Genomic DNA, 24,401 nt, shown 5'->3' with positions numbered 1-24,401 from the left:
CCCCCGCGGAGGGGAAGACGGGACGGTCACCCTGCACAGGCAGAGGGGCAGGGCGGTGCTTCCGCGCGGGGAGGGGCGAAAGGGAGAGGCGGGGCAGCAAAGGGGTAACAGGAGGGTGACACCGCCGCCGGCCGATTGGCTTCGCGGCGCCGGGAGGTGCGCTCCGTATTCGCAGCGCTCTTTCATAGGCCGGTGGCAGTAAATGGGGGCGGGCGGCTGCGGCACGGCGCGCCCTCGTAGGCTACTTGGCTGTCCTGGGTGAGCCGTGGGCGCGCCAGGCGGTGCGATTGGCCGCTGGGCTGCGGGGGGGCCGGGTCCCGGCGGCAGCGGCCTCCCGGGGCTGGGGTCCGTCTCGGCGGCAGCAACGGAAGTCTCGCGAGGGAACGTAGCCGGGATTTGGCGGCTGGCTGCCTCCCTCTCGCTGGCTGTGAGGAGCTGGTGTTTGTGTGGAAGGGGGAGGAGAAGAAGAAGAGAGAGGAGCCCGAGCCCCACCATCCGCTAAGGGGAGCGGACCGGAGTCCCCTCGCTGCCCGCGGAGCTCTCTCCCCCTCCTCGCCCCGCCATGGCCTCGGGAGACACCCTGTACATCGCCACGGACGGCTCGGAGATGCCGGCCGAGATCGTGGAGCTGCACGAGATCGAGGTGGAAACCATCCCGGTTGAGACCATCGAGACCACCGTGGTGGGCGGCGAGGAGGATGAGGAAGAGGAGGACGAGGACGAGTGCTGCGAGGAGTGCGGCCCGCACCACCCACCCCATCACTACCACCACCACCAGCCCATGATCGCGCTGCAGCCGCTAGTCTCGGACGGGGACCCTAGCGGGGCGGGCGGCGGCGCGGCCGGTGGCGGCGGGGGACAGCTCCATCTGCACCACCACCACCAGGAGGTGATCCTGGTGCAGACCCGCGAGGAGGTGGTTGGGGGAGATGACTCGGACGGACTGCGAGCCGACGACGGCTTCGAGGATCAGATCCTCATCCCCGTGCCGGCCCCCGCCGGTGAGGACGAGTACATCGAGCAGACTCTGGTCACCGTGGCCGCTGCCGGCAGCAAGAGCGGAGGCGGCGGCTCCTCCTCGGCCGGCGGAGGAGGCCGAGTTAAGAAGGGCGGCAGCGGCAAGAAAAGCAGCAAGAAGAGTTACCTGAGCGGGGGAGGCGGCGGCGGGGCCGAGGGCGGCGGCGGCAGGAAATGGGAGCAGAAGCAGGTGCAGATCAAGACCCTGGAGGGGGAGTTCTCGGTCACTATGTGGGCCTCGGGTAAGTGCGCGCCAGACCCCACCCTCCCCGGGTCCCGGGCCCCACCGACGGCTGCCCGGTTCGCCTCGGACAGTTTTGTTTTGAAGGGAGGCCATGTTTTGATGTGTGTGATGGGCGCCGCCATGTTCATCGCCAGGGCAAGTATGGCGGCTCCCCCGAAAAGATGGCGGGGTCTGCGCTGCTGCCGCCGCTACTCCTGCCCGGCTCCGGCGGGGGGAAGGAAAGATGGCGGCGGCCGCCAAGATGGCGGCTGAGAGGGGTGCGAGAGGGAGGGAGACAGCGCGGCGCTGACTCCAGCACTAGGCCGCAATGGCGTAGTTTCTGCAGCAGGGGGAGGCGGGGTGTGCGGGCGGGCACAGGGTGCGGGGCGAATCCAGCCTCCTCGCTTCTCCCCCCGTCCCCGCCCTGCCGCCGCCGCTCCCCGCGGCGACCGGCCGTTCGCTCCACGCCTGCCCTTCGCCATTTCCTTCCCCGGCTGGCGCCCCCGGTGCCTCTCGGCGCCCTCTGTCCTCCTTCTCCCCCGTCTCCCGACCCGCCGCTGCCGGCCCGCCTCCCCTCCCGCCCGCCGCGGCCTCCGGCTGCCCGCTCGCCGCACCTCTTCCTCCCTCCGCTCGGGGCTGCCGCTGCGCTCCCGCGGCCCCACTGGGCTGCGTTCTAATGCCGAACGCGGTCGGCGGCCCCGGGTACGGCTTGTGCTCCATGCCGTGACCGTTATGTGCGGGGGAAAAGCCAGCCGCCCGCTGCAGCGCCGCCCGCCCCGCCGGCGCTCCCCGGCCCAGGGATGGCCATCTCCCCGAAATACCGTTTTACCGTCCGCACGGTGGGGTGGGCCTTGGGCCGCCCGTCCCGCCGGGCCTCTGTGGTAGCCAGGCGGGGTGTGGGTGGGGCCTCCCCGCTTGAGGCCAGCGGTGCTGGCGAAGGGGAAGCGCCTCTTCGCTCCCGCGGGGGCTGCCCGCGCCGCTCGCCGGCCGCGGAGGGGGCGGCCACAAACCACCGGCCCTCCAGAGAGCGCCTTGTCATGAGCCGGGGTCTGACAGCCCGGGGAGGGGGGGGGCTCTGCGCTCTGGAGGCAGAGCTGAGGCCAGGGAACCGCCGGGAGGAACGGACCAATTTCTGGGTGGCTCTCGGAGGCTGTTCAGCTAAGGAAAGGTCTAGCACTTTAAATAGGCTTTTTAGGTAGGCTCAGGGCGTCTGCGTTTTTTGAGGTTGCGTATATTTTTTGAGGAGTTGGGTTTTTCGTGGGAGTGTGTCTTGGAGTGAATAAAATTTTGTGAAGGTATTTAGTATCTGCGCGGCTTGGAATAAAACTGGAGTATGCCTGCCCTGCCACAATTTTCTGATCCTTTCCTTTAATAGTTGGAGGGGCGGAAAGAGAACCCTTTTAGTCAGTGGAAGTGTTACATTGGGTTTTTTGTTTAGATTGGGGACCTGGTGGTTTTGTTTGGGTGGCGTTTTTCTGGATTTCAGAAAAGGTACTGCTGGCAGCTAGGCTCTGTAGTCAGAGTTCTGTGCTGAAGTTATGTAAATGCGCAAAAAAAGCAGTCAAATAGTATCAGTTTATGCAACATATAAATGGGTGTGTAGTCTTTGAATAGTCGATTGGTAATCTATCTTGCTAATTGTAAATTTTGTTCTCCTTTAAAACTGATCGAGTCTAGTAAGATATACTCCATAAGATTCTAGTGTAGTCTAAAACATTTGCTCTCTGTGGTGTACAAAGGGCAGTGTCAAAGGGAGACTATTGGATGGCTAAATTGACTTGTCTGAAAAGATGTATAGTATTGTGATTCGTATTTTGCTCTCTTTAAATACAAGCAATTACTTAGCAAGTTTGACAGCGTGTATAACAGTTCTGGTGTATAGTCAGTTGACAGCCCAATGAGTCCTATCAATTCTTGGTGAACAGAAAAGGACTTTTATTTAAGATTTTCCCAAATACTATTTGAGAGTAGAATGGTGTTCTGTATGCTTCCATGTATTTTTGTATGAAGCCTCAATAAATCCACTTGGGTTTTTTTCTTAGAATTAACCATCCAAGAAAGGAGAAAAGATACAGAAACTAATACAGTCTTCTGGTTTGTGGAAGCTACCTAAGATAGCAGCATGCAAGTGAATGTATGACTCATGAGCTGGCAGGATACAGGACCTCGCTGAGATCAATTGACAAATTCTAGCATACATTTGCACTTTGAATTTCAGAGTGCCTGATAGGATGCTTCCTTAGAACTCCTGCATGCTGATTATTACTTAAGTGAAGTGAAGCATGTGTGTAATCAATACACTTGATTCTCTTCCCACATACACAACTTTTACATCAGGGCAGCCCTATTGATTTCAGTGGTTTGTTCTTTATGAGCCTAGCTGTGCAAGCTCAGTGGGGAGCAATACCCAATTGTAATTTACTGGGGGTTGAATTGCGTTGCTACATTCATGTCAATATCCATGATACAGAATACCTATTCTGACTTGACTTCTAATGTCCAAAAAGTACCCTCCCGGGGGAAAAAAAGGGGGGGGGGCTGCAAACCCACAAAATACATAGGTGAAAGAAAAGTACTGAAGTTTGACCTCCCCTTTCTGCATGTATGTGTACTTCCTCGTGCAGCTTATTGAATGGGCTAGAAGTGGTCTGAAGTGGTCAAATGCTGAGGCTTCATTGTCTGTTTTCTGAAATTTAAGAGGGGGAATAGTTGCCAGAAAAATTCCAACAGAAGAAGAACTGGAGGGGGGGCAGGGAAGGAGGGTACACGATGACCCAGAACAAGCCACTGACTTGCGAAAGGGTAGTTGCGTTAAAGTTCCCCTGCAGAACTGTGCATACTTCGTTTTGAACAAAGATAGTGGTTTTGTCTCTATATTTTGACATAATTAAAGACTTGCTTGAAGACTTGCTTGTACACTGATGTAATTGACTGGTTTAAATGCTGAGCAAAAAGTTTATCAAAAGATGAATAGTATATAAGGCCATGCATCAAGATAAAACAATGAGCCCTATATTGCTGTGCATGGGTATTTGAATTTGGAACAAGGACACTTTGCTCACTACCGTGTGGGAAGACAATATGAATTAATTCCTTGTTACTGTTTTCTAGTGCAGCTATATTAGCTTGTACACGAGTGGTACCAACTTTAGCCAGTCATAAATCTTTTTCCCTTAAATGAGTATAACATGTTTGGTAGCACCTCTAGAAATGTGTAGAAATAATATGTGAAATATACAGCAGTGTGATTAAAGGGGACGACTCAGTCCTTGTCTTGTTACTTGGATACTTAGAGGTTGCAGTACTGTTGTTGGCAATGGTTTAGACTTGCCATAACTTCTCTTATCACCTTGGTATCTATGGTGATATCAAACTTGTGACCTGTGATTACTTTAATGTGTTTAGCTTGAAACAGGAATGCTTTGTTCTAGTTCAAATTAGCTTTCTAGATCTTCAGAATGGAATTACTTGTCTGTCTTCACATGTGAAAACAGGAACTGAACAAAGGCGTTCTATTTTCTGAAAGGGTTCAAGAGGTGTATGTGATGGATACTTTAATCATGCTCCTGTAGTGTGTTTCCACTATACTATCTCATTATTTTCATTTGGGTGTCCCGTAATAGATTTAGAAAATTGTATACAATTAATGGGGCTCTCCAGTTACAGACACCAATTTGTACTAGGAAAGTTGTTTTTATTAAGTGGAATATATTTGTGTCTGTGCTAGACTCAATCATTTTCTTCAGTGACTGTCTCCAGGTTGGGTACACAATAGTGATGAGAGAGGGGAAGGTTCCTTAGAAACTTTGTTAGATTGTGCTTGTGAAACTGATTCTTTGATGCAGGAGGGCTTGGAAAAGTGGTGCTGAAATGCTGGCTCTACCAAATACTGGAATTTCAAGCAGTTGGGGCTTATTTCTTATTTTTGCAGAGGGGAAATGTATTAGTGTACATCTACTTCTAGGTAATGACTCTTGACTCTGTCAAGCTTTCAAACCTAAAATGGGTGTTAGCTTAAACTATTATTGTTAGCATAGATAATCTGCAAGGTCAGGGCTGAAATAGCACAACCAAACTAAACATTGCCCACAGATGTTAAACTGCTCAAGTATCTTATTCCTAGATGTGAAAGACAAAGTGCAGATGTTAAGTGTATGGTTTGGAAATGGTTTTTGATAATCCAGGAAGCCATTGCTGCGGACCCATATTAGAAAACTCAGGAGTTCATGTTGGGTTTCTAGAAGGTTCTTCAGAGCATCTTAAAAATACTTTTTAATGTCTTAAATTAAAAGCCTTCGATTTTTTTTTTTTTTTGCTTTTATCAGGTTGCAGGGGTGTGAAACATAGTCATCTACTGTCTGACCAGTTGTTTTACATAGTATAAATAATAGACGAGTCAGTTCTGTTGTGGGCCTATATCAAGGATAGCCAAAAGTCTTTATGATGACAGATAGGCAATCAACTTCTTATATGAAATTTTTTCATAATGCAGGCAGCAAGTGGTTGTCTGGTTCCTTTAAAATGTTAAGATGATAATTACTTCTGACTAAGACAGTAATATAGGCTTTTGGTATCCATAAGCACTGAGTCTGCCCTGACGTTTTTGCCAGTGAACCTTAGAGTATGCTAGATATTTTCCTGCAGCTGTTTTAAATATATTTTCAGATTTGAAAGTGGTTTATGGATGTGGTTGATGAACCACATGGACCTGGTTCATTACTTAAAATATCTGTTAAGTTGCCTCTCACTTTCAAACTAGAGGCTTCAAAGTTGCTATTGGATCCTTCTGTGAGAGGTCCATGTCACTTTTATGTCAGTGATTCAGAAGGTCATAGTACTTCAGCACAGTGTCTCACAAGTGTTGAAGTCAGATGATGGCTATTGATGTATGTGGTGTTTTTGTCAGTTCGTGTCTTGGTGATGTGAAATAAGAGATGGGTGACATGGGGAAAGAAGAACCTGTTCTCCATCCGTGTGTGCAAAGCATATCAGAGAGAAAGTAGCCTAACAGCTGATTAGGATAAAAATTGACATACTATGCAAAATGGAATTTTAACATTCAGAAGTTTCTGCTAAATAACTGTCTTATTTAACAAGCTAATTATGGCCTTTTGCTTCCAAAAGTGACCAATGAACTAATTTGCCTGAGGAGACTGCAGTGTGGTAGCAGAAACCAAGCTGCTCCCACAGTGCCTTAGTACTGTACTGTTGCTGAATACATCTTTTATAATGTAATTGCATTTCAACTGCTCCTAAAAACAAATGTGCTTAGCCATGTAATCATGAAATGAAAATTTAAGCTGAAATGTTTTTCATCTTTTAGTGGGTAAGCAGAATGTCTCTTAACTTGGTACCTTGCAGACAGAGCTATAGGATTAGGTTTCATTGCTTTGCTACCAAGTGAGCCTTCTGAATTCCTTTTTGCCCTCCTTATTTTCCACAGAGAAAGACTGATTGAATAACAGTGTGCTCTCCCTGCTCTGTAATAGAGGAGGAGAAGGGTGGATTGGAAAATTGGAGATCTGAAAGCGAAGTACAATGCCTGAAATCAAGAATAACTGACAGGGCTTCTTGAGTTGAGAGTTAAAGGGGTCGTCTTACAAAGTTGGGGAGTTCCAGAGATGTCATCTGGAACTAGCTACTATTCTAGAAATGTGTGAAATAATGGTTCTGAGGTGGATGGGTTTTCTGTGCAACAGAAGGATTGCAAGAGATTCAGAAGGCATAGTAATAAGAGCAAAAGGTAATAGTCTTTGGAGACAGTGTCTACCATCTTTTGTCATTTATCTGTTGCATGAAATCTGCAGTTACTATCTACAGGTTAGTTTTATCCAGTAATCTGGCTTCTTCCTACTTCAGTTGGTACTTGGGCTTGGTACTCTTAAAACTTCCAGTTATTTCACCAGTAGAAATCTGTTCTAAGTATTAGTCAAACGATACAGCTGGCTAAAATGCTAAACTTTCACTGATGTTAGGGGAAAAAAAAACAAACCCAACCAAACATACATGTTTGCTTATCTTGCATACTTGCTTTGAAGTGCTGAAGTGATTTCAGTTGAAGTTGTGTATACAGGGTATGAGAGAGGTGGGATGGAAGGACGTTGAGCATGAAGATTTGTTTGAGTATGTCGTAAAAAGGTACATAGACCAACCCAATTTAGACTAAATATCTAATGTGGTTGGGCATGAAAAGATGTTGGGATTATCTGTGGTGTCTCTAAGAAATTAGTATTTCACAGCTTTGTAAGATAGGTGAATATTGGACATAGCTATTGCAGTGACTGGTACTGCATGTTTTTTGTGAAGAGAAAGTGATTAACTAACTGACATGCATTCAAATCTTCCATATCTTTCAAAAGACTGGGCTGAAAACGTACTCCCAAATCCCTTACAGTAGGCTGCATTAGAACTCTCAGAATAGTGCTAAGTACACATTTTAAGCAGCATGCTTTATATTTGAGTCTGCTATACTCTCAGTTATTTTTAAGGAACAAGACAAAGCAGCTCAGATAGTATGTAACAGTTAATATCCTTTTACTGACTGCCTTCATGGCTCTGTCTGTATTTAGCTTGCATGGGTGGCATCCAGATTAATTTGGCATGGACATAAACTGCAGAGAGGTACTGTGCCTTATTTGTTTTGTACTTCCCAGAGGTGTCACTATAATGTGTTTTGCTGTGCTTTGGATGCAGTATGTTTGATTCTCTGATGGTTCATGAGAGGAAAAAAGGAAAGTAATTTGGTTGTATTGAGTATCAGGGCTTGTTTTGAAGGCAGAAAACATCAAGCAGTCAGCTTGCTCTGTTTGCGATGAAAATATTGGTTAACTTGTCAGCCGGAGTGAAAGTTGCTTGGACTTTACTCTCCAAACTTTGAGCTGCCTATTGCTGGTTGGTAGGGGATCACAAATGAACTTGCGATAAATTTGTGCATAGAGGACATAGACAGAATTCTTCCAAAAGTTTTCCAAAGAAGTGTGTGTGGGGGTTTGGGTTTTTTTGTTTGTTTTTGCAATGAGTTCATAGTGTCATAGGATGGTCTGGATACTAAACAGCTACTGAAGTCTGCTGCAACTTAAGAAAAGTATTTGACTTTTGGTGTGAGTCTCAGGCCCTTCTACCTTGAAGGATGTTACCCTGGCATAACACTTTAAGGTAACTGGTATGTTGTTTTGGTTTAAATCAGTTTTTAAAACTGCTGTTATGTGCTGCCTTAGAGATACAGGTTTTTGATATAGGAAAATTTGATTTTTTCTTGTTTTCACATACGTATCAATATATGAAGTGATACTTTCTTATTTTCTACTGTATTAAAGTAACGTATTCATAATTTTTCACGTTTTAGTTCAGTAGCCCATGGAATTGAATAGCTGTGAAATTGATTTCTGTGGGTGGGCTTTTTGCAAGTAAAGGCACTGAAGGCTGACTTCGTTTGAGTTTTGCCCTCACATAGCAAGAAAACGTGGAATAGAGAGTCTTCACACCATGGAAGGAAAGATCTTAAGGAATGTATGCAAAATTTCCCTGTTGACTCATTGTATCTGATCTGAGGCAGGAAATGAAAACTTGTTTCTGTTATGAATGTCATCAGACAAACTGGAAGTTCTGTGGACCTGTTGAAATAGCTTCATTGAAGGCAGCTGATCTCATTCTAGTCTGGTACATGGCAAAGGTGTCACTTTTAGCTTTCCAGAAGTTTTGTGCTCTTCTGAGTTTCATGTATTTTCTGCCTGCAGAGGTGCTGCCAAGTATCTTTTCAAAGGCTTCTGTTTGGAACAAAACATTGTTGCCAAATTGGAGATTTATTGAGTTGAATTTATAACTCCTGCAGCTGCTCTTAAATTTACCATATAATCCTTGCTTAAGGTAAATTCAGTTGCTTTCTTTAAAGCTCTGGTAAAGAGTGTCAGGTAGTGTGGTGAGTGGAAAGCTGGATTAAAATTTAAAAAATGTCCAAATAGTCAGTTTTGTAGTTTGTTTTCAGTTTAATGCTGCAGACAGTATTTTATTAGGAACATTTCTGTCTTGTGTCAGTGTTGCAGTCTATTTTCTTCTTTCACCATGGAACATATACTTGAACTGCTATTTGATCTGGTAGATCAGATTAAACCCCAAACTGGCAGTAGCATTTCTAGAAATAGCTTGGTGGCAAATATAAAAGGTAGGCATTACAAATTGAATAGAAATTTGTTCTTAGTATATAGCTTTTATTTGCATATGTCTTGACTTTTCCTTCCTACAGTAAGTTACTGATTAATGATATACTGATTCTTCCACTTTCTGTGGAAGAAAAAGGAAATAAAAATGTTGCTTCGTTTTCTGCCTTAAGTTTTGGTATTTATTTATTTATTTATTTTTTAACTGGGGGAGTATTATTTCTGTCCTACTACCTTGTATTTCAATTCCTTAAACACTACTCATAAAAGAAAACTTCCTGTATTTTTTTAAAGCCTCTTGTGTATAAAGTGATTTGCAGAATCTGCTTCCCATACACAGGTTATAAGAAGTAGTGTAGTGGCAAGTTTACTAATTTTTTAGCTGAGTAGTTAAAGCCATATGTATATACATATATTTACTGTCCTAGGTGTATTTGAGGGTGAAAACCCTGGTAGATCCCGTGTCTGTCTTCCTTTTGGTATGAGTGCTGCAGGGAGGAGCATAGGTGGGTATTTCCATTCTTTCCATTCTCTGTCTTCTTTGTGCGTCTCTGGTTTCTGATACAAAATGGCAAGACGAAAGAGGAAAACATTTGTATCTTGGTATATTCTAAGGTCTGGATGTGAGTAGCTGGTAATAGCGGGTCTTCCACATGATCTTACTACAGTCCTTCAGCACAAATCCACAGGAGGAGCTCTAGAGCAGACATAATAGCACTTAAATGGTTTGCAGATCAAAGCTCCGAATAATCTGTCTGCTGTTTATATAATAAAGTGGGAAAGATCTCAGACTGGCCTCTGCCACAGAAGAAAGAATCCCCCTTGGGAGAGAAATGTACCGTTTAGGTTTTTGGTTTCTTTCAGACCTGTCTGCAGGAGTTGAAAAACTTCAGTTTTATGGGCAGGTGCTGAAATCCATTAGCAGTAATTTTAAATTTTTTTTGTCCCTCTGTGGCACTTCTGTTGGAGGTCAGTGGAGTCTGAAGGCTCTGAAGTAAAAATCAGTAGTCCTGACATCACAGGGTAAGTATCTGCCACTCTTCTGATAAGCTTGCTTAGGTACTGGTTGCTGTCGAGATCCAAAGTGGGTATGGTGAGCGCTAGTCTTTAAGAGGTTAAGGGAATTAAATATTTAGGCACTGTTTCAGGCAAAGTGCCTTATCTTTTAAACACAGCCAACATTCATAGGATTGTTAAACTTATTTGTGTTTAACTAGATATGCAACTTTTGCTTCTGTTTTTTTTGTCACCATGTTATTCCTGTGCTCTTCATTCTCTAACTATATGGATGTCTTTTTGCTCTTTGCAATTGGCATGGAAGTCTGGAAGTACAGTGTATTCTTTTAAGTGTGCAGCAGTGGGGAATTTCTGTTGAGATACAGCCTAAAGCTTATATGATGTTTTGATCATTAGTATGTATTGAATTTGGTATTCTGTGTGTTTCAGATGATAAAAAAGATATTGACCATGAAACAGTGGTTGAAGAGCAGATCATTGGAGAGAATTCTCCTCCAGATTACTCAGAGTACATGACAGGGAAGAAACTTCCTCCTGGTGGAATACCTGGCATTGACCTCTCAGACCCCAAACAACTGGCTGAATTTGCTAGGTAAGTAGGAAGGAAGTATCTTTAAAATAAAATGATTTTCTTTTTCCGGTTTAATGATGAAACTGTTAGCCAAAATAAATGGTAGCTTTAGTACAGCTTAGTGTTCCATTTAATCATTTTTTAAAACAAGTGACTTAATTCAGAGCAGAGTAGCTGATACTGTGTTAAAGCAACTGGGTTTTATATTCACTTGTTCAATTACTTCTGGTCTCTAGTTCCTCTTGGGTAAGACAGGATCTAAATACATTGATAGACTGCATCTTTGACATGACAGAATGTAGCTTTCATGTGAGTATCCTTAAATTCTTTAGCATCAAAGGATCTGATATGTGAAATGCTGTGTTCAGGTAGTCCAGCACAAGAAAGCTAGAGTACACTATCACTCATTTACATATCAGTACCTTGACCGGAGTTACAAGGGTACTTTTACTTTCAGATAGAGGTGGAGTGGCTGAAGCTTTGTTCTACAGGAAGTACTGAGTCATGTGTCTCTTCCCTCCTCCCTCTGCAGAGTTTTTGCCTGTGGTACTGAGTGCTCAGGGCAACTGGTGTCCATCCGAGGGCAACCGCAGGATCACCAGGAAAGCCTGCTCTGGCACCTGGGAACTGTGATACTAGAGTTGTCACTGCAGCCTTTATTTGGTTTCCTACTTTGTGTGCATATGCTTGTAATTACCAAAGGCATTCTCCTCCACTCAGTGCATGGGCAGTGTTAGTCTGGTGTCTCTAAATATTTGAGCACCACTGTTAGCTTCCTGCAGCTGCTGTTACCAGTTTTTTCCCCATGTTGAGAGCCAATAGTACGTATGAAGAAGCTAGACTCATTTACCAGCTGGCTGGTTTTCAGGGCTCTGGTGCACAATTCTGACAGAGCAGATGGATGGTCGGATGTTGTTACTTTTATTCCTGGATCAGCTAGGAGAGCAAGAAGTATGTGTGGTGGGTTTTTTGTTTGCGTGTTTTATTGTTTTTTTGTTTTCTTTACCACTGGGTTTTTCAGGTAGTTACTAGGTGGCAGAAACTATTGAAACAAATCCTGGTCTAGCTTCTTGTTTAGGTGGATCTTGGTGTCTCCTGTGTGCATCTACTGTTGTTTCACCTTTTTAATCTGTTGCTTTATACAAGCTTTCTCTGTTACTCTTAGGTGTCTTTCTGCTGGAGGATTACCAACACAACCTTGTCTCACAATTGTTTTCAGTAAAGCCACTGAACTATGTATTTTGAAGATTCCTAGTAAGATAGTTTTGCAGGACTTGCTCCCTGCTTCAGGTTATCTGATCTGGAAATGTGTCAAAACACATTACAAACAGCTGAAAATGGGGTTCTATCTAAAGTGCTGGGCGGTTCTAGCTATTGATACTGTTGTTACTTGTTTTACTGTTGTGATAAAAATGATTGTGTTTTCTTCTGAGACCTGCTGAAAGTTCAATTTTTTTTTAGTGGTACTCTATAGTATCACTAAAAGTATACTCTATATATACTCTCTATATAAAAGTATTATAGATATACTCTATCACTAACAGTACACAGCATTGCTGCTCATTGTGTTTAGAATGGTATTCTGTTATTTTAAAACATGCTGAAACTTCCACTTCTATTAAATGTTTTAAGTACTGCATACCTGTCTTTTGTTAGGAAGTTTAAATATTTTCTCATAGGGTATTCTCCATGCAAATACTGAATATTTTTTTTCCAGATTGCTCTGAAGTACTTGAAAAGGTTGTCAGGATTTGGGCTTCTCAAAATGATCAGATTGCTTCTGTTAGATCTGTCTGCATATTTCTTAATGCTGTAAAATGTACTGCATCTCTGGGTTTTAGTTAGTTTTTTGTTGAGAAAATAGTGGCAGCTGGCAGTAATTTAAAATTACCACTTTTTATTCATGGTAGAATGTCCTAGGAAGTTCTAGAGCTAGAATTTTTAGCAGATGATGTAAAGTTTTGAGTTCTCTGTGTACGGTCAATTTTCTATCAATGTATTTCTTTACAGCAGATAAAATGTAAACCCCTTCAGTCAGAAGACAAATATATGGTGGTAGAGTAAGCAACTGGGGGGATATCACATTTAGCAATATCCCCAAGTTGCTCAAACCTGTGAAGAATTGTTCTCATAGCTTAAGTGTAGGTAATGTAGAAACTTCACTAATCTTCTGTTTTAAGAAAGTTGGGTTTGTTTTTTGGGTTAGGTTTCGTTCTTTTGTTATTTGTTTATTTATTTATTTATTCATTTATCTATTTATTTATTTACTTCTTGCTCAGAATCAAATTTTCTAAGGCCAGAGTAAAAGAGAGAAGAAAAAGAAAACTGTTAGATTATGTTAATCTTAAATGATTGTGTATAGCTGAGGCTGAAGAATACGGGTATATTAGAATTTGACTATTGCTTAAGATTTTGGTCCTCTTGCAGTGAAGCATGTTAAAGGGACTCCTTTTAGCTAATAACATAAGTTCAAGCACTGTTGCCTATAAAGCTCTTTTTATACTGATCAATTGTCTTGTTGATCTAGGTTGCTCTGTGCAGCATCACTGAAAAGTTTGCATGGCAAACTAAGGAAAAAAAAAGGGTTTATGTGTACGGGAATTGGGTATGGAGGTCCTAGGAATATTTTATGCTTAAAGAATGTGTTTATTTAGTGTAAAGTTCTCTGAAAGTTTCAAGCATTGCTGGTTGTTTTACAGTTCACAATTTTGAAATTCTCAGTAGCTGTATTCAGAAAACTTTGAGCAGCATGTGAGTTGAAACTTACCTTTAAGTAGCTTCATGTGCTGTAGTGTTTTTGAATAACAGATTTGTATTTTGGTGACTTGAAAAAAGAATTGTGCTCAGCCTGTGTATAAGGAAGCATGAACTGGCTAGTAAAATCATATACTCTGTATTTTGTGCAGTTGAGAGCAAGTTGTTTTGGGCTGCTTTCCTATTTCTGTGAAGGTTCTTGGGAGAATTTCATTATATATTTGTAGAAATTAGCTACTCAAAACCAAACTAGATTCACTGTTTATAACTAGACAGCTTATTTTTATTAAGATACACTGGCATCAGTTATTAGGAACAAAGTTCTGAGGTTAAGTTTAAATGGGCAAAGCTTGAATTCTAGTGGTAATAGATTTCAAGGAAGGTTCTGGTTAGTGAAAAATAAGGCAGGGGTGGTGGACTCGATGCTTGAAGTCCTCTGTAGCTCTAAAAATAAATAAACAAGCACACGCACATACACACACACACACACACACACATATATATAAAATCATAAAGATTTAAAAACTGTAGTAATTCAGCATCTGCAGTGGACTCCTGCTCAGCAACTGGGTGGCACTAGCAGAGTGAGCAGTTATGCTATCTCTTGTGATACCATTTCATTGGCTTTCGCTGCTTTTTTTTTTTTAGTGCATTTGTCATTGAGTCATGTAGGAGGAATGCAGGTCCTTTAACTCTAACTCTTACAGCTTTTCCTAGAAAAGGCTTTATACATTTTAAAACTATTGAAAATACTGAATAAACAAGCTTTGTCAGAACATTAACATGTGTTCAGTAATACATTGAATGACCATAAATCATACCTCATTGGGCAATTTATTGCCCTTTACAAATTATTTTGTTCTATTGTAGGACTCATGCATTTTCTTTCATATGCTTTAAAATGCAATAGAAAAGTGTATTTCTCTTAGGCAGTCATGTCAGAATGTGAAACATCAGTTGTGAATGATCTGCTCAGAAAGAAATAAAACCTAATAACCACATTCCCGTTTGATATGTTAGACTTGAACACTGGAAATCCCTTCAAGTGAAATAAATGTTTTATCCAGGTCTTAACTGATTACAAGTAATTCTTTAGATAGCTGTAAGGAAGTCATAACTACTTGGTAATAAAAGCTTGGGGAAGTAGCATGCATATATCTAGTTGGTGCATATGGCAAATTTGTTCTTAACAAAGCCACTAAAAAAGCTATTCGTGACTGTCCGCTCCTCCCTTTTACCCTCCAGACAGGTGCATGACTTGAACTGGCTAAAGACAGCAAAATACAGGCATCAGTAAAATAAAATTGAAAAAAGAAAAAAAAAAGAGGGAAATAGGCTATAGGTGGAAAATTGGCACAGTAGTGGGTCCTAGTGGTAAAAACTTCACTGTCCATGGCTTTATTTTCTGCTCTTCTTAGTACCTTTTCTGACTGAGAGCTATTGTGAGAGCTGCCTTCTCTTTCTCTCTGCTTAACAAAACAGAAAACAAAGAAGTGTTTGAAATATGATGCCCTTTTTAAAAGTGGCAAAACATTCTGGTCTCCTAGATTTACGACTTGGGCCTCTTTACAAGTTGTATTTGTTCTTATTACAGAGATGCTTAAAGGGCAGTAAACTGACAATTGCTTTACCCAGGGTGTTCTTTCAGGGGAGGGCAAATCTCTTGCTATGTGTACATGTGTTATTCTTCACAACAAAGCCAGTAACTATTTTTGCCAGAATCTCAGACTGAAAGAGAACTTCTAATGACATTTTCTGCCTGTCTGTAGCATAGTAAGACACTAGATGTGTGCTCTTTGGTTGTAGATAGATTCCTAGGACACCTTGCAGCACTCCCCTTTTGTCTATTTATGCAAAAGCTGGTCTAGCCAGTTTCGGGAGTTCTTCAGCACAAATAAATTCTTGCAGCAGCACGGGGCCATGATGCTCATGTTATTTCTGCTCATGTTATCAGCAGGGCAGTACCAAGGGGAATGGCAGAGCGGAGGAACAGATCAGAAGCAGCAATGATGCTGCTGATAGGGAATGATTTCCTCCTCTTAACTATTCTTATGAATGTGGTCATCGGCATAGGTGAATATCACTGTCATCGGGGACCTCTAGGATGTGTCAAAGGAGTTGCCTGAGAGAGAGTAACGCTCTTTAGGTTAGATTTATGTATAAAGGGAGAAGAAAGGATGTGAGAACACAGAATTTTAACAGAGATAAAAAAGGAAGATGGTAGAACAAGGAGGAGATTCTATACTGCTACTGTTTTTTTGACTTGGGGATTTTCTCTATTTCTAGCCTTAACATTGTTGTAACTTTTAAAATTGGATCTATCTATAAGATAATAGGTTGTGGAGATTGACAGGGATTTGAGGTAGGGATTGATTATGTCAAGGTACAGTTCTTTCAGTTCAGCTGGGAAGATTAAAAGAGGTAGGTAACTGTTACTTTCTGATATTGCACAGTGACAGAGTTGCTTTCTCTGTTTTAAGGAACTGGGTGCTCTTAATACCTGTGATTTGTGGTTTTTTTTCACTCAATCTTTATGCATGGATAAGAGGGTGCGCTTTTTTGGAATTCATTCTGTGAAGCTGTTGGGTTGCACACCTTCCAACTCCCTCTGCTGCCCCACATTCCCTCTTTCCATCCCCCTAATACAAGTTAACCAGCTTGACCTTTAATTGCAGCATCCCAGTGCCTTGATCTGAAAGACTAGCTATTCTGCAGTTGCTGCTACTAGGCATGGCCCATATGAACTAACTGCAGAAATGAAAATTCTGGTCTTGCCATGTAAATTGACTTTCTGCAAAGGCAGCCATTTCAAAAGTTCCACCCAGGTATTAATGTGTGTGTCTGTAGTCATTTTAAATAGTGGCATGTGTTAGAGTTCTGTTTTTGATTAATGTTTCAGGCTAAGAAAACTTGGACGGAGCTGGTAGAGATGCTCTACTGGGTGGGAGCCAAAAGTCTAACCACCAGCAAGAGCTACCTGCAACAGTGTAATTAAGATCAACTGCCCAGGTTCTAGTCTGGTCTCCTTTTGCAGAAAGTTAATTTTAAAGTAAGACCAAAATCTTTTATTCTACATTTGAATATGTAAGTCTTTAAATCCTTCTTTGAGTGATTGTCCATATGGATTCCACAGCCTTGTGAGCAGGACGATGTTTTTGGCAAAATGATCTGTTGTAGCCGTGCCTCTGGTGTACATGCCCTTGTGCCTTTAATCCAAGGGTCGAGCAGCTTCTTCCTGCATGTGGCACTGAGATGTAACCACGATATTGTTTGCCACCTCTTCCTGTTGAAATGCCTGCTTCTGTTTTACTGAGTAGCTTGGTTGCTTATGGAATACATAGTCTTGTTTTGCTTTTTAAGCTTAAGTTTCCCGCTTCCCATACTTGAGGGGGAAGTGAAAAGATTTTAAATCCGCCCCTTTAATAACTAAACTTTGTTGTCATTTTGTAGTCAATAGGGCTAAATGTTTTTATCCAAGTATACTTCTGGGCTGATACTCCTCATTTGAGAAACAAAGCTTGAAAATTATAAAGTCAGCTTATTCCAGAATGGACACTTACAATTTCGTGTGCCTGCTCAGGCACTGAACTGAAAAGTGTATGTTGAAACTCCAGTCTGTCCCATGTCTGACCCTCCAGTTCAGCTGTGATTGATTCCTCAAGCTTCCTGACTACACTGAACTGGAAGCTTCCTGACTACACTGGCCAGGATATTTTCTCTCTCAGTCGACTTTGACAGCCTGTTACAGATAACACTGTTGCAGCAGTTCTTTCTCAAAGACTGACTTAATAACAGGGGCAAGACACACAAGAGTTATCAGTAACACTTAACATGATCAGTGGGATCATATGCCAAGTGTAAAAAATGCAGGCACTGCCCGGTAAAGCTGATGACCGCATCTTTTGTCAGTGATTCCTTTTCTATCTGTTCTCTCCCTTTACAGGTGGTCATTTGAGACTTCAGAACAATAGTGGTTTTATTCATTATGATGATGTCACAACACAGATTTTAGGCCTAGGAATTTTTTGCTTTGCTTTTTTGGGGGCTGAGGGAGTGACTCAGCCAACACTTAACAAGTTGATAGGGTTAGAAGTAAAGGAGGTGGTTTTGGCACCAGTTTTGCTCCCTAAGGGTGTTTGTTCTCTAACAAGGCACTAAGTTCTTTCAGGTCCCATCTTGTCAAGACATTCTTCTATGTGCCCATTTCGGTCTAACAGGCACTCATTTCTATGCCTTTTCCTTTTGTAAAAAGCATAAAGACATAATAAGGAGAATCCCATGCAAAAGGGTACTTGGAAGCTTTCTGTAGGGGTACTGAAAGAAAGCCTTTGTGGGTGTGTTTTCCTATAGCCTCAGTACCTGTAGTACTATCAGTCTAGAATCTCACTGGAGAATGTAGCCAGTTAATCCCAATCACTTTTTTCGATTTAGGTATTTGATACTTAGAGAGGCTGGGTAAACTAAACACAGCACAATCATGCTCTATTGCAACTGGATTATATAAATTAGATCTAATCAATAAGGCCATCTGAGTTGAAAAGTTATGAGGGAGATTTAATAAAGAGGCTGGTTTACAGGAACAGATACAGCTTCCTGAGTTCAGGATTTTTCTGCCCTTAAATTGACAAAATGTTTAGTTACGCTGCTGGCAATGGCGCAAGAGGAACTTTTTCAACACAAATATTTCGTACCTGTCTTTTGGAGCTGTTAGTATCTGAGAATAAGGGAATTGTTAGATGTGATTCTCTCCAGTTTCTTTATTTTTGTAACATTTGTATTTTTAACCCTGCAGGAGACTGCCGTATTCTTTAGCTAGCACTGTATATATTCAGTGTAATCTGGAGGTGCTGAGCCAACAGGTGTTTCCTAAACATTGACTTAGAGAAAAGAACAAAAGCCACTTATTTCTGTTTCATTTAGAGACTACACCAGAAAACCTTTTGTTTAACTTACAAATAGCCATATGTAGTTACCTTGTCATACATAACTATGTTGTACCAGGAAAACTCATTCAGGAACTCAGATACACAGACTTAACTTCTACAACAAGGTGTTGGAATGCACAAAATCTCATTACTTCAAAGTGAATCTCCAGCTGTATGAGGTGCATTTGTTTACATCGACTTGCCTCTATTATAAGGTGGAGATAAGCCACTTCTTTTTCAATATTTTTTTTTTTTAAACAGCACTTCTGAGAAATAAAAATAGGTAAAAGTGCAGTGCACTTCCCTGGAATAGTGCCAGAGAAGTGAGCTGTATGGACACTGAGACAGATGCCTATGGCACGACTGTTCTAACATTGTTTTCTGTGTATTATATTTGAAACAAACACCTGATACATTCAAGCAGTAGTTGACTGGTCTCCTTATGTAGTCAGTGAAGACATGACACCCATGAAGTAGTGGTGAAGATCCCTGTCAGCAGCCAAGAATAAATAGATGATTGTTTGTCAGTTGCCAACAGTGGAATCCATGTGTACAGTAACTTAAAGTAAAAATAATTGCATTTTCTGTGGTTATGATGGATGTCTACATTGTCTATGTAGAATCCACAACTTGCCTGCCTTCCCTGCTTCTGTACTGTTTTCTTCTGAAGTCTTGTGTGGTGAAATACTGAAAAATGATTGAGGCTACTCTGTTCTTCATGTCCTGGTGAGAGAAAGTGAAGATAAATAGGCTATGTGGGTACTAGCACAAGAAAACTAGAGTTTTCAGAAAAAAAAACCCTATTTACAATTAGTCTAAGTCAGAAAAAAACCCAACTCTGTTTCTACATATTCAAAGGACTAAGAAGGTAGTATTAAATGTCTTATTGTGTATTTCTGAGGTCCTTCTGGAAAAGCTGAACTTTCTGAATGCCAAATTACACTGTTAATTTTATTATGAAGGTTTTGAAAATACTAAGCTGAGTAACTGATGCATGTAATGCTATCAAATAAATGTGTGCATTATCTAGGCCATTATGTGAGAAGAGCTGTCTACTAATTTTTCTATTAATGTGTTGGTTTTTTTTTTTTAATCTTTAAGAATGAAACCAAGAAAAATTAAAGAAGATGATGCTCCACGAACGATAGCATGTCCTCACAAAGTAAGTGCAGCCTCAGCTTCTGACTAGGTAGTAATTTTTAGACTAGAATTTTGTATTGGTGTTTTCTCTTGAGAATGAATAACTAAAATATATTACTGTTAATAGACTACACTCTGTTAACTGTATTTTAGTTATAATTCTTTAGAGGCTGCTTTAAAAACCTTTCACTGAATAATATATTATTCCCATTCCTTGTCTTAAGGTTAGTGCATCCCTAATCTTCTGGTAACCATGATGCACAGTCCCTAACATGCTGGTTTTACTGTTGTGATTTCCTGCCACCCAAGAATACATACTTGAAAGAATATTCTGAAAGCTGTTCAAAGTACGTTCGTAAGATCTATATATCCTCTGCTTGGAAACTATGACAGATTTGGAGTCTAGATCAGGAATCAGCAATTTATGATACAGATGCCAAAGTCAGCATTATTGGAAGACTTTGAATTATATTTCAGAGATGGAAGGTGCATCATCTTGAAAGAGGGAGAGAGGCATCCTGGAGACAATGATTCTGACCCATTGGTAGTGGGGAAGCCTCTATCTTGAATAAATGTTCCCAGTCACCTAGATTGGTAGCATCTTGCTTTACTGCATTATCCAGCTTTTGTAGAGCTTCTGTTAGCTGACTTAGTCTGTAATGAAAAAAGGCAAATACAATTTTGCTGACTTCTGGTCCAGATAAGCGATGAGCCTAGCCAGATAATCAGGGCAGACAGCTAATAGTACACATTAGAGAGCATGAATAGAAGGCTGCTTTCTCACAGCCGTAGTCTAAGGAATTTGGTGGATTCCGCTTTGTGCTTATATTTATTTCAAAGTCTTTATGTTCTACGAATACCATATATTTATTGTAGTATGTTATGTGGAGATACAGGAACAGTTACTCCTTACAATACTAAGGAATGCTGCCTTCATTTGTTTGTTTTGCTTTGTCATAGCCTCAACTTCATCTGAACAGGAATTAACAAAAAAAAAAAAGAATATTCTGTCCTTCCATTTTCTCTTTTCTAGTGTTTCTAGGCTTTGTGCATTTATGACTTCAATTTTAAAAAAGAAAAATACTGTAGAAGATGTAACTGCTCCTCTCAGAGGCAAGCAGGGGCTTTGAAATAAATGCAGGAAACTTGATGGTGTATTTATTTTGGTGCTGCTTTGCCGGCAGTTCTGTTACATGAAATGAATGGTGGCACAATGCTTCTTAAAATTAGCCAAAGAAATTCTAATGCGTGAAGATCGAACTCTTCCTGAAAGTGTCATTTCCCTTTATTTTTATTTTTTTTTTTAAGAAATAAGGCATACCTAAATGTGATTATTAGTTAAAAAAAAAAAAATTCCAGAGAGGAAGCCTGCAGAATTAACTAGTGATTTAATGTTCCTTTTAGGTTCTATTGAATTTTATGCCTATGACAGTGATGATGGTAAACTAGTTTTATGGAAGCTTAAACAGCATCATGTGGAGTACAGATAAAATTTAGTCTTTTACAGAATTTTATGAGGGATTTTGAACTTGAGGAAGACATTTATAAACCATATGATAGATGTCTGTAAATTGTCACTAAAAAGTAAGAGGTGGGGGGGAATAAGAAGGTATCCAACGATTAGGTAAAGAGAACCCCAGGTTGCTGCTGGCTAAAGTGTACTCTGGAATCAAAATGTTGATGCAGCATGGACCTCAGACAAAGACTTCTGATGCTGTACCTGAGTTAATATATCTTTTGCTTTTAGGTTGAGCTGGCAATAACGTAGGTATTCTGCCTTATTCAGTTGCCCCATATCACTTTATAGGTTTAAACTGTAGAAGCAGTGACAATCTCTTTATATCTCAGGGTGGTAGTGATCAATCTGCTTCTGCCAGTTTGGACAAGGTAGTTTCTGTAAACTGTTACCTGCTGGAAACCCTCTTGCTCCATTTCTTGTCAGCAATGAGGAGGACAGAAAAGTGGACAGAATGTTGGGAGGCGGAGTAGTGCACATACAAATGGTACTACAGAATAATCTGTAGTATATTAGAGAATATAATGCACATTGAATTGTAGTACTCAGAATAGCACATTGAAGAATGTACCGTAGGTATCCATGAACTATCATTCTGTCTTTTTTGGGGGGAGTTGTTTGTTTTGGTTTTTTTACTTCCCTTTTTTCCTTCCTTTAAACTGTAAGAGCTTTTGTTTGGTTTATTCATTTGCTTCTGTCAGAGCTGCATCTTTTCCATGAGACTGTCCTGTTACTCACTTGACTGCACATGGCTCATAATACTGGGGAAATGGTTTTGGAGGCTTTTGTTTGGGATTGTGTGTGTTTGTTTTGGTAAGCTTTTCAGATGATTCAAATGATTTGGTTATCTTTGGTATTTTTTTGGTTTTTTTTAATGTAAGGGTTTTTTTCTGAGGGCCAACTTTTAAGGCAGCACTCAGGGTGAAAAAGCATTTTAAATGTATATGCTGTAGCAGATAGATAAGCTAGTGCTGATAAAGAAGGTTCTGCTAATTGAGTGTCACTGTTCTTTTCAAGGGCTGCACAAAGATGTTCAGGGACAACTCTGCCATGAGGAAGCATCTGCACACTCATGGCCCTCGAGTACACGTATGTGCGGAATGTGGCAAGGCCTTTGTGGAGAGTTCAAAACTAAAGCGACATCAGCTAGTTCATACTGGAGAGAAACCCTTTCAGGTATTGTTAATGCTCAGACTTATGTACCACAGTTTATTTGGTGAACAGGTGTAGACTGTAATTGTAACCTAGCTTCTGTATGACTTTAGGGATACTATGTTTCTACATCCTAAAAATAAAGATGGTAAAGAGAGCAAATCTTTGCAGATTATCACTGAAAGGAGGAAATTTATATATAAAACATTTTTTCTGGTTTTAGTATGCCATAGCAAAATACAGTTTCAGATGCAGAGAAGGTGTGTTTTTAGTGAAAGCGTTTGCTTGCAATCTGGAAGTTATTTCTCTCTTTGAAAAATGGATCTACTACTGTGGTAAAGCAACCTGAAATATATATATGTATTTTTTTAAATACATTTCACAAGTGATGCTCACAGCTTCACTGATGATAACCTTTAGCATCTAGCTTCATGCATGGGCAGTCTAGTGATTTAAAGAATAATACTGTTGATAGAAATGAGCAATATTTTGTTAGCTAATGGAGTGTGTCTTCCTTTCAACAGTGTACATTTGAAGGATGTGGAAAGCGTTTTTCACTGGACTTCAATTTACGCACACATGTGCGAATTCATACTGGCGACAGGCCCTATGTTTGCCCGTTTGATGGCTGCAATAAGAAGTTTGCGCAATCAACTAACCTGAAATCTCACATCTTAACACATGCTAAGGCCAAAAACAACCAGTGAAAGTTGGAGGAGAAAGTTTTTGAACTCAAAGCATCTTACTTACAGGAGTATGAATTGGAAATAAATATGCCTCCCCTTTGTATATTGTTTCTAGGAAAGAATTTTAAAAAAGAACCCTACAAACTAAAGGACGTGTTTTGATAAGTAGTAAATAAAAAGCAAAAAACACACAAAAAAACTTTAAGGTGACGTTGCTAAGATGCTCTACCTTGCTCTGTAATCCTGTTTCAAAAGAACATGGTGTTTTGTAAATTGTGGCCCCAACCGGATGGGTCAGTTCATGAACTTGCATCAAAAAAAGACAATTCTTTATACAGCAGTGCTAAAATTGGACTTCTTTTCACATTCTTATAAATATGAAGCTCACCTGTTGCTTACAATTTTTTTAATTTTGTATTTTCCAAGTGTGCATATTGTACACTTTTTGGGGATATGCGTGGTAATGCTATGTGTGATTTTCTGGAGGTTGGTAACATTGCTTGCGGTAGATTTTCTTTAAAAGAATGGGCAGTTACATGCATACTTCAAAAGTATTTTCCTGTAAAGAAAAAGTTATATAGGTTTTGTTTGCTATCTTAATTTTGGTTGTATTCTTTGATGTTAACACATTTTGTATAATTGTATCGTATAGCTGTAATGAAATAATGTAGTATCAAATATTAGATGTGATTTAATAGTGTTAATCAATCTAAACCCATTTTAGTCACTTTTTTTTGAGAAATACTGCCAGATGCTGATGTTCAGTGTAATTTCTTTGCCTGTTCAGTTACAGAAAGTGGTGCTCAGTTGTAGAATGTATTGTACAGGCACTGACCTTTTAGTAACACCTTATAATATGTACATCCCATGTAATGGAAAGGGCAACAATAAAACAGTGGTCCTAAAGAAAGAACATGGCAGAAAATGATCTGCAAGCACAGTCTATTTTCTTTTTTTTTTCTAGAGCAGCCGTAGTTCCTCTTGATCTTGCAGAAATTGCAAGCGTAATAAACTCAGGTTTCCTTTATTCTGCATTCAGTTGCAATGATTTGTGATTAAATTACATAATTCTATGTCAGGTGGTATACCCAGACAGAATTGCTGACTGTAATTCTAATTCTTGAGTGACCTAGTCTTCTGTTAACCGGAGCAGTGGATTTGGAGGCTTGGCCATGTAGTGGTGAGTTTTCAGTGTGCCTGGACAACAGCTAGGTGAAACAGTACAGTAAATAACTAATGTGTAC

General features: G+C 40.9%; 1 protein-coding gene across 1 annotated transcript; it reads left to right on the top strand.

Moving 5' to 3' along the window:
* Window positions 1-137: 137 nt before the first annotated feature.
* YY1 (YY1 transcription factor) lies at window positions 138-24,085 on the top strand. Its single transcript, XM_061376438.1, has 5 exons — window positions 138-1,259; window positions 10,843-11,005; window positions 19,765-19,825; window positions 22,337-22,495; window positions 22,996-24,085. Exons 1-5 carry the CDS (start codon window positions 563-565, stop codon window positions 23,176-23,178), a joined length of 1,263 nt encoding a protein of 420 aa, XP_061232422.1. The 5' UTR covers window positions 138-562; the 3' UTR covers window positions 23,179-24,085.
* The last annotated feature ends 316 nt before the right edge of the window (window positions 24,086-24,401 follow it).

Source organism: Neopsephotus bourkii, unplaced genomic scaffold, assembly GCF_033783945.1.
Source record: "Neopsephotus bourkii isolate Nb327-2 ecotype Australia unplaced genomic scaffold, CSIRO-AGI_Nbou_v1 NB_1707, whole genome shotgun sequence".
NCBI classification, from domain to species: Eukaryota; Metazoa; Chordata; class Aves; order Psittaciformes; family Psittacidae; genus Neopsephotus; species Neopsephotus bourkii.
This window is presented reverse-complemented; position numbering and strand designations above follow the sequence as displayed.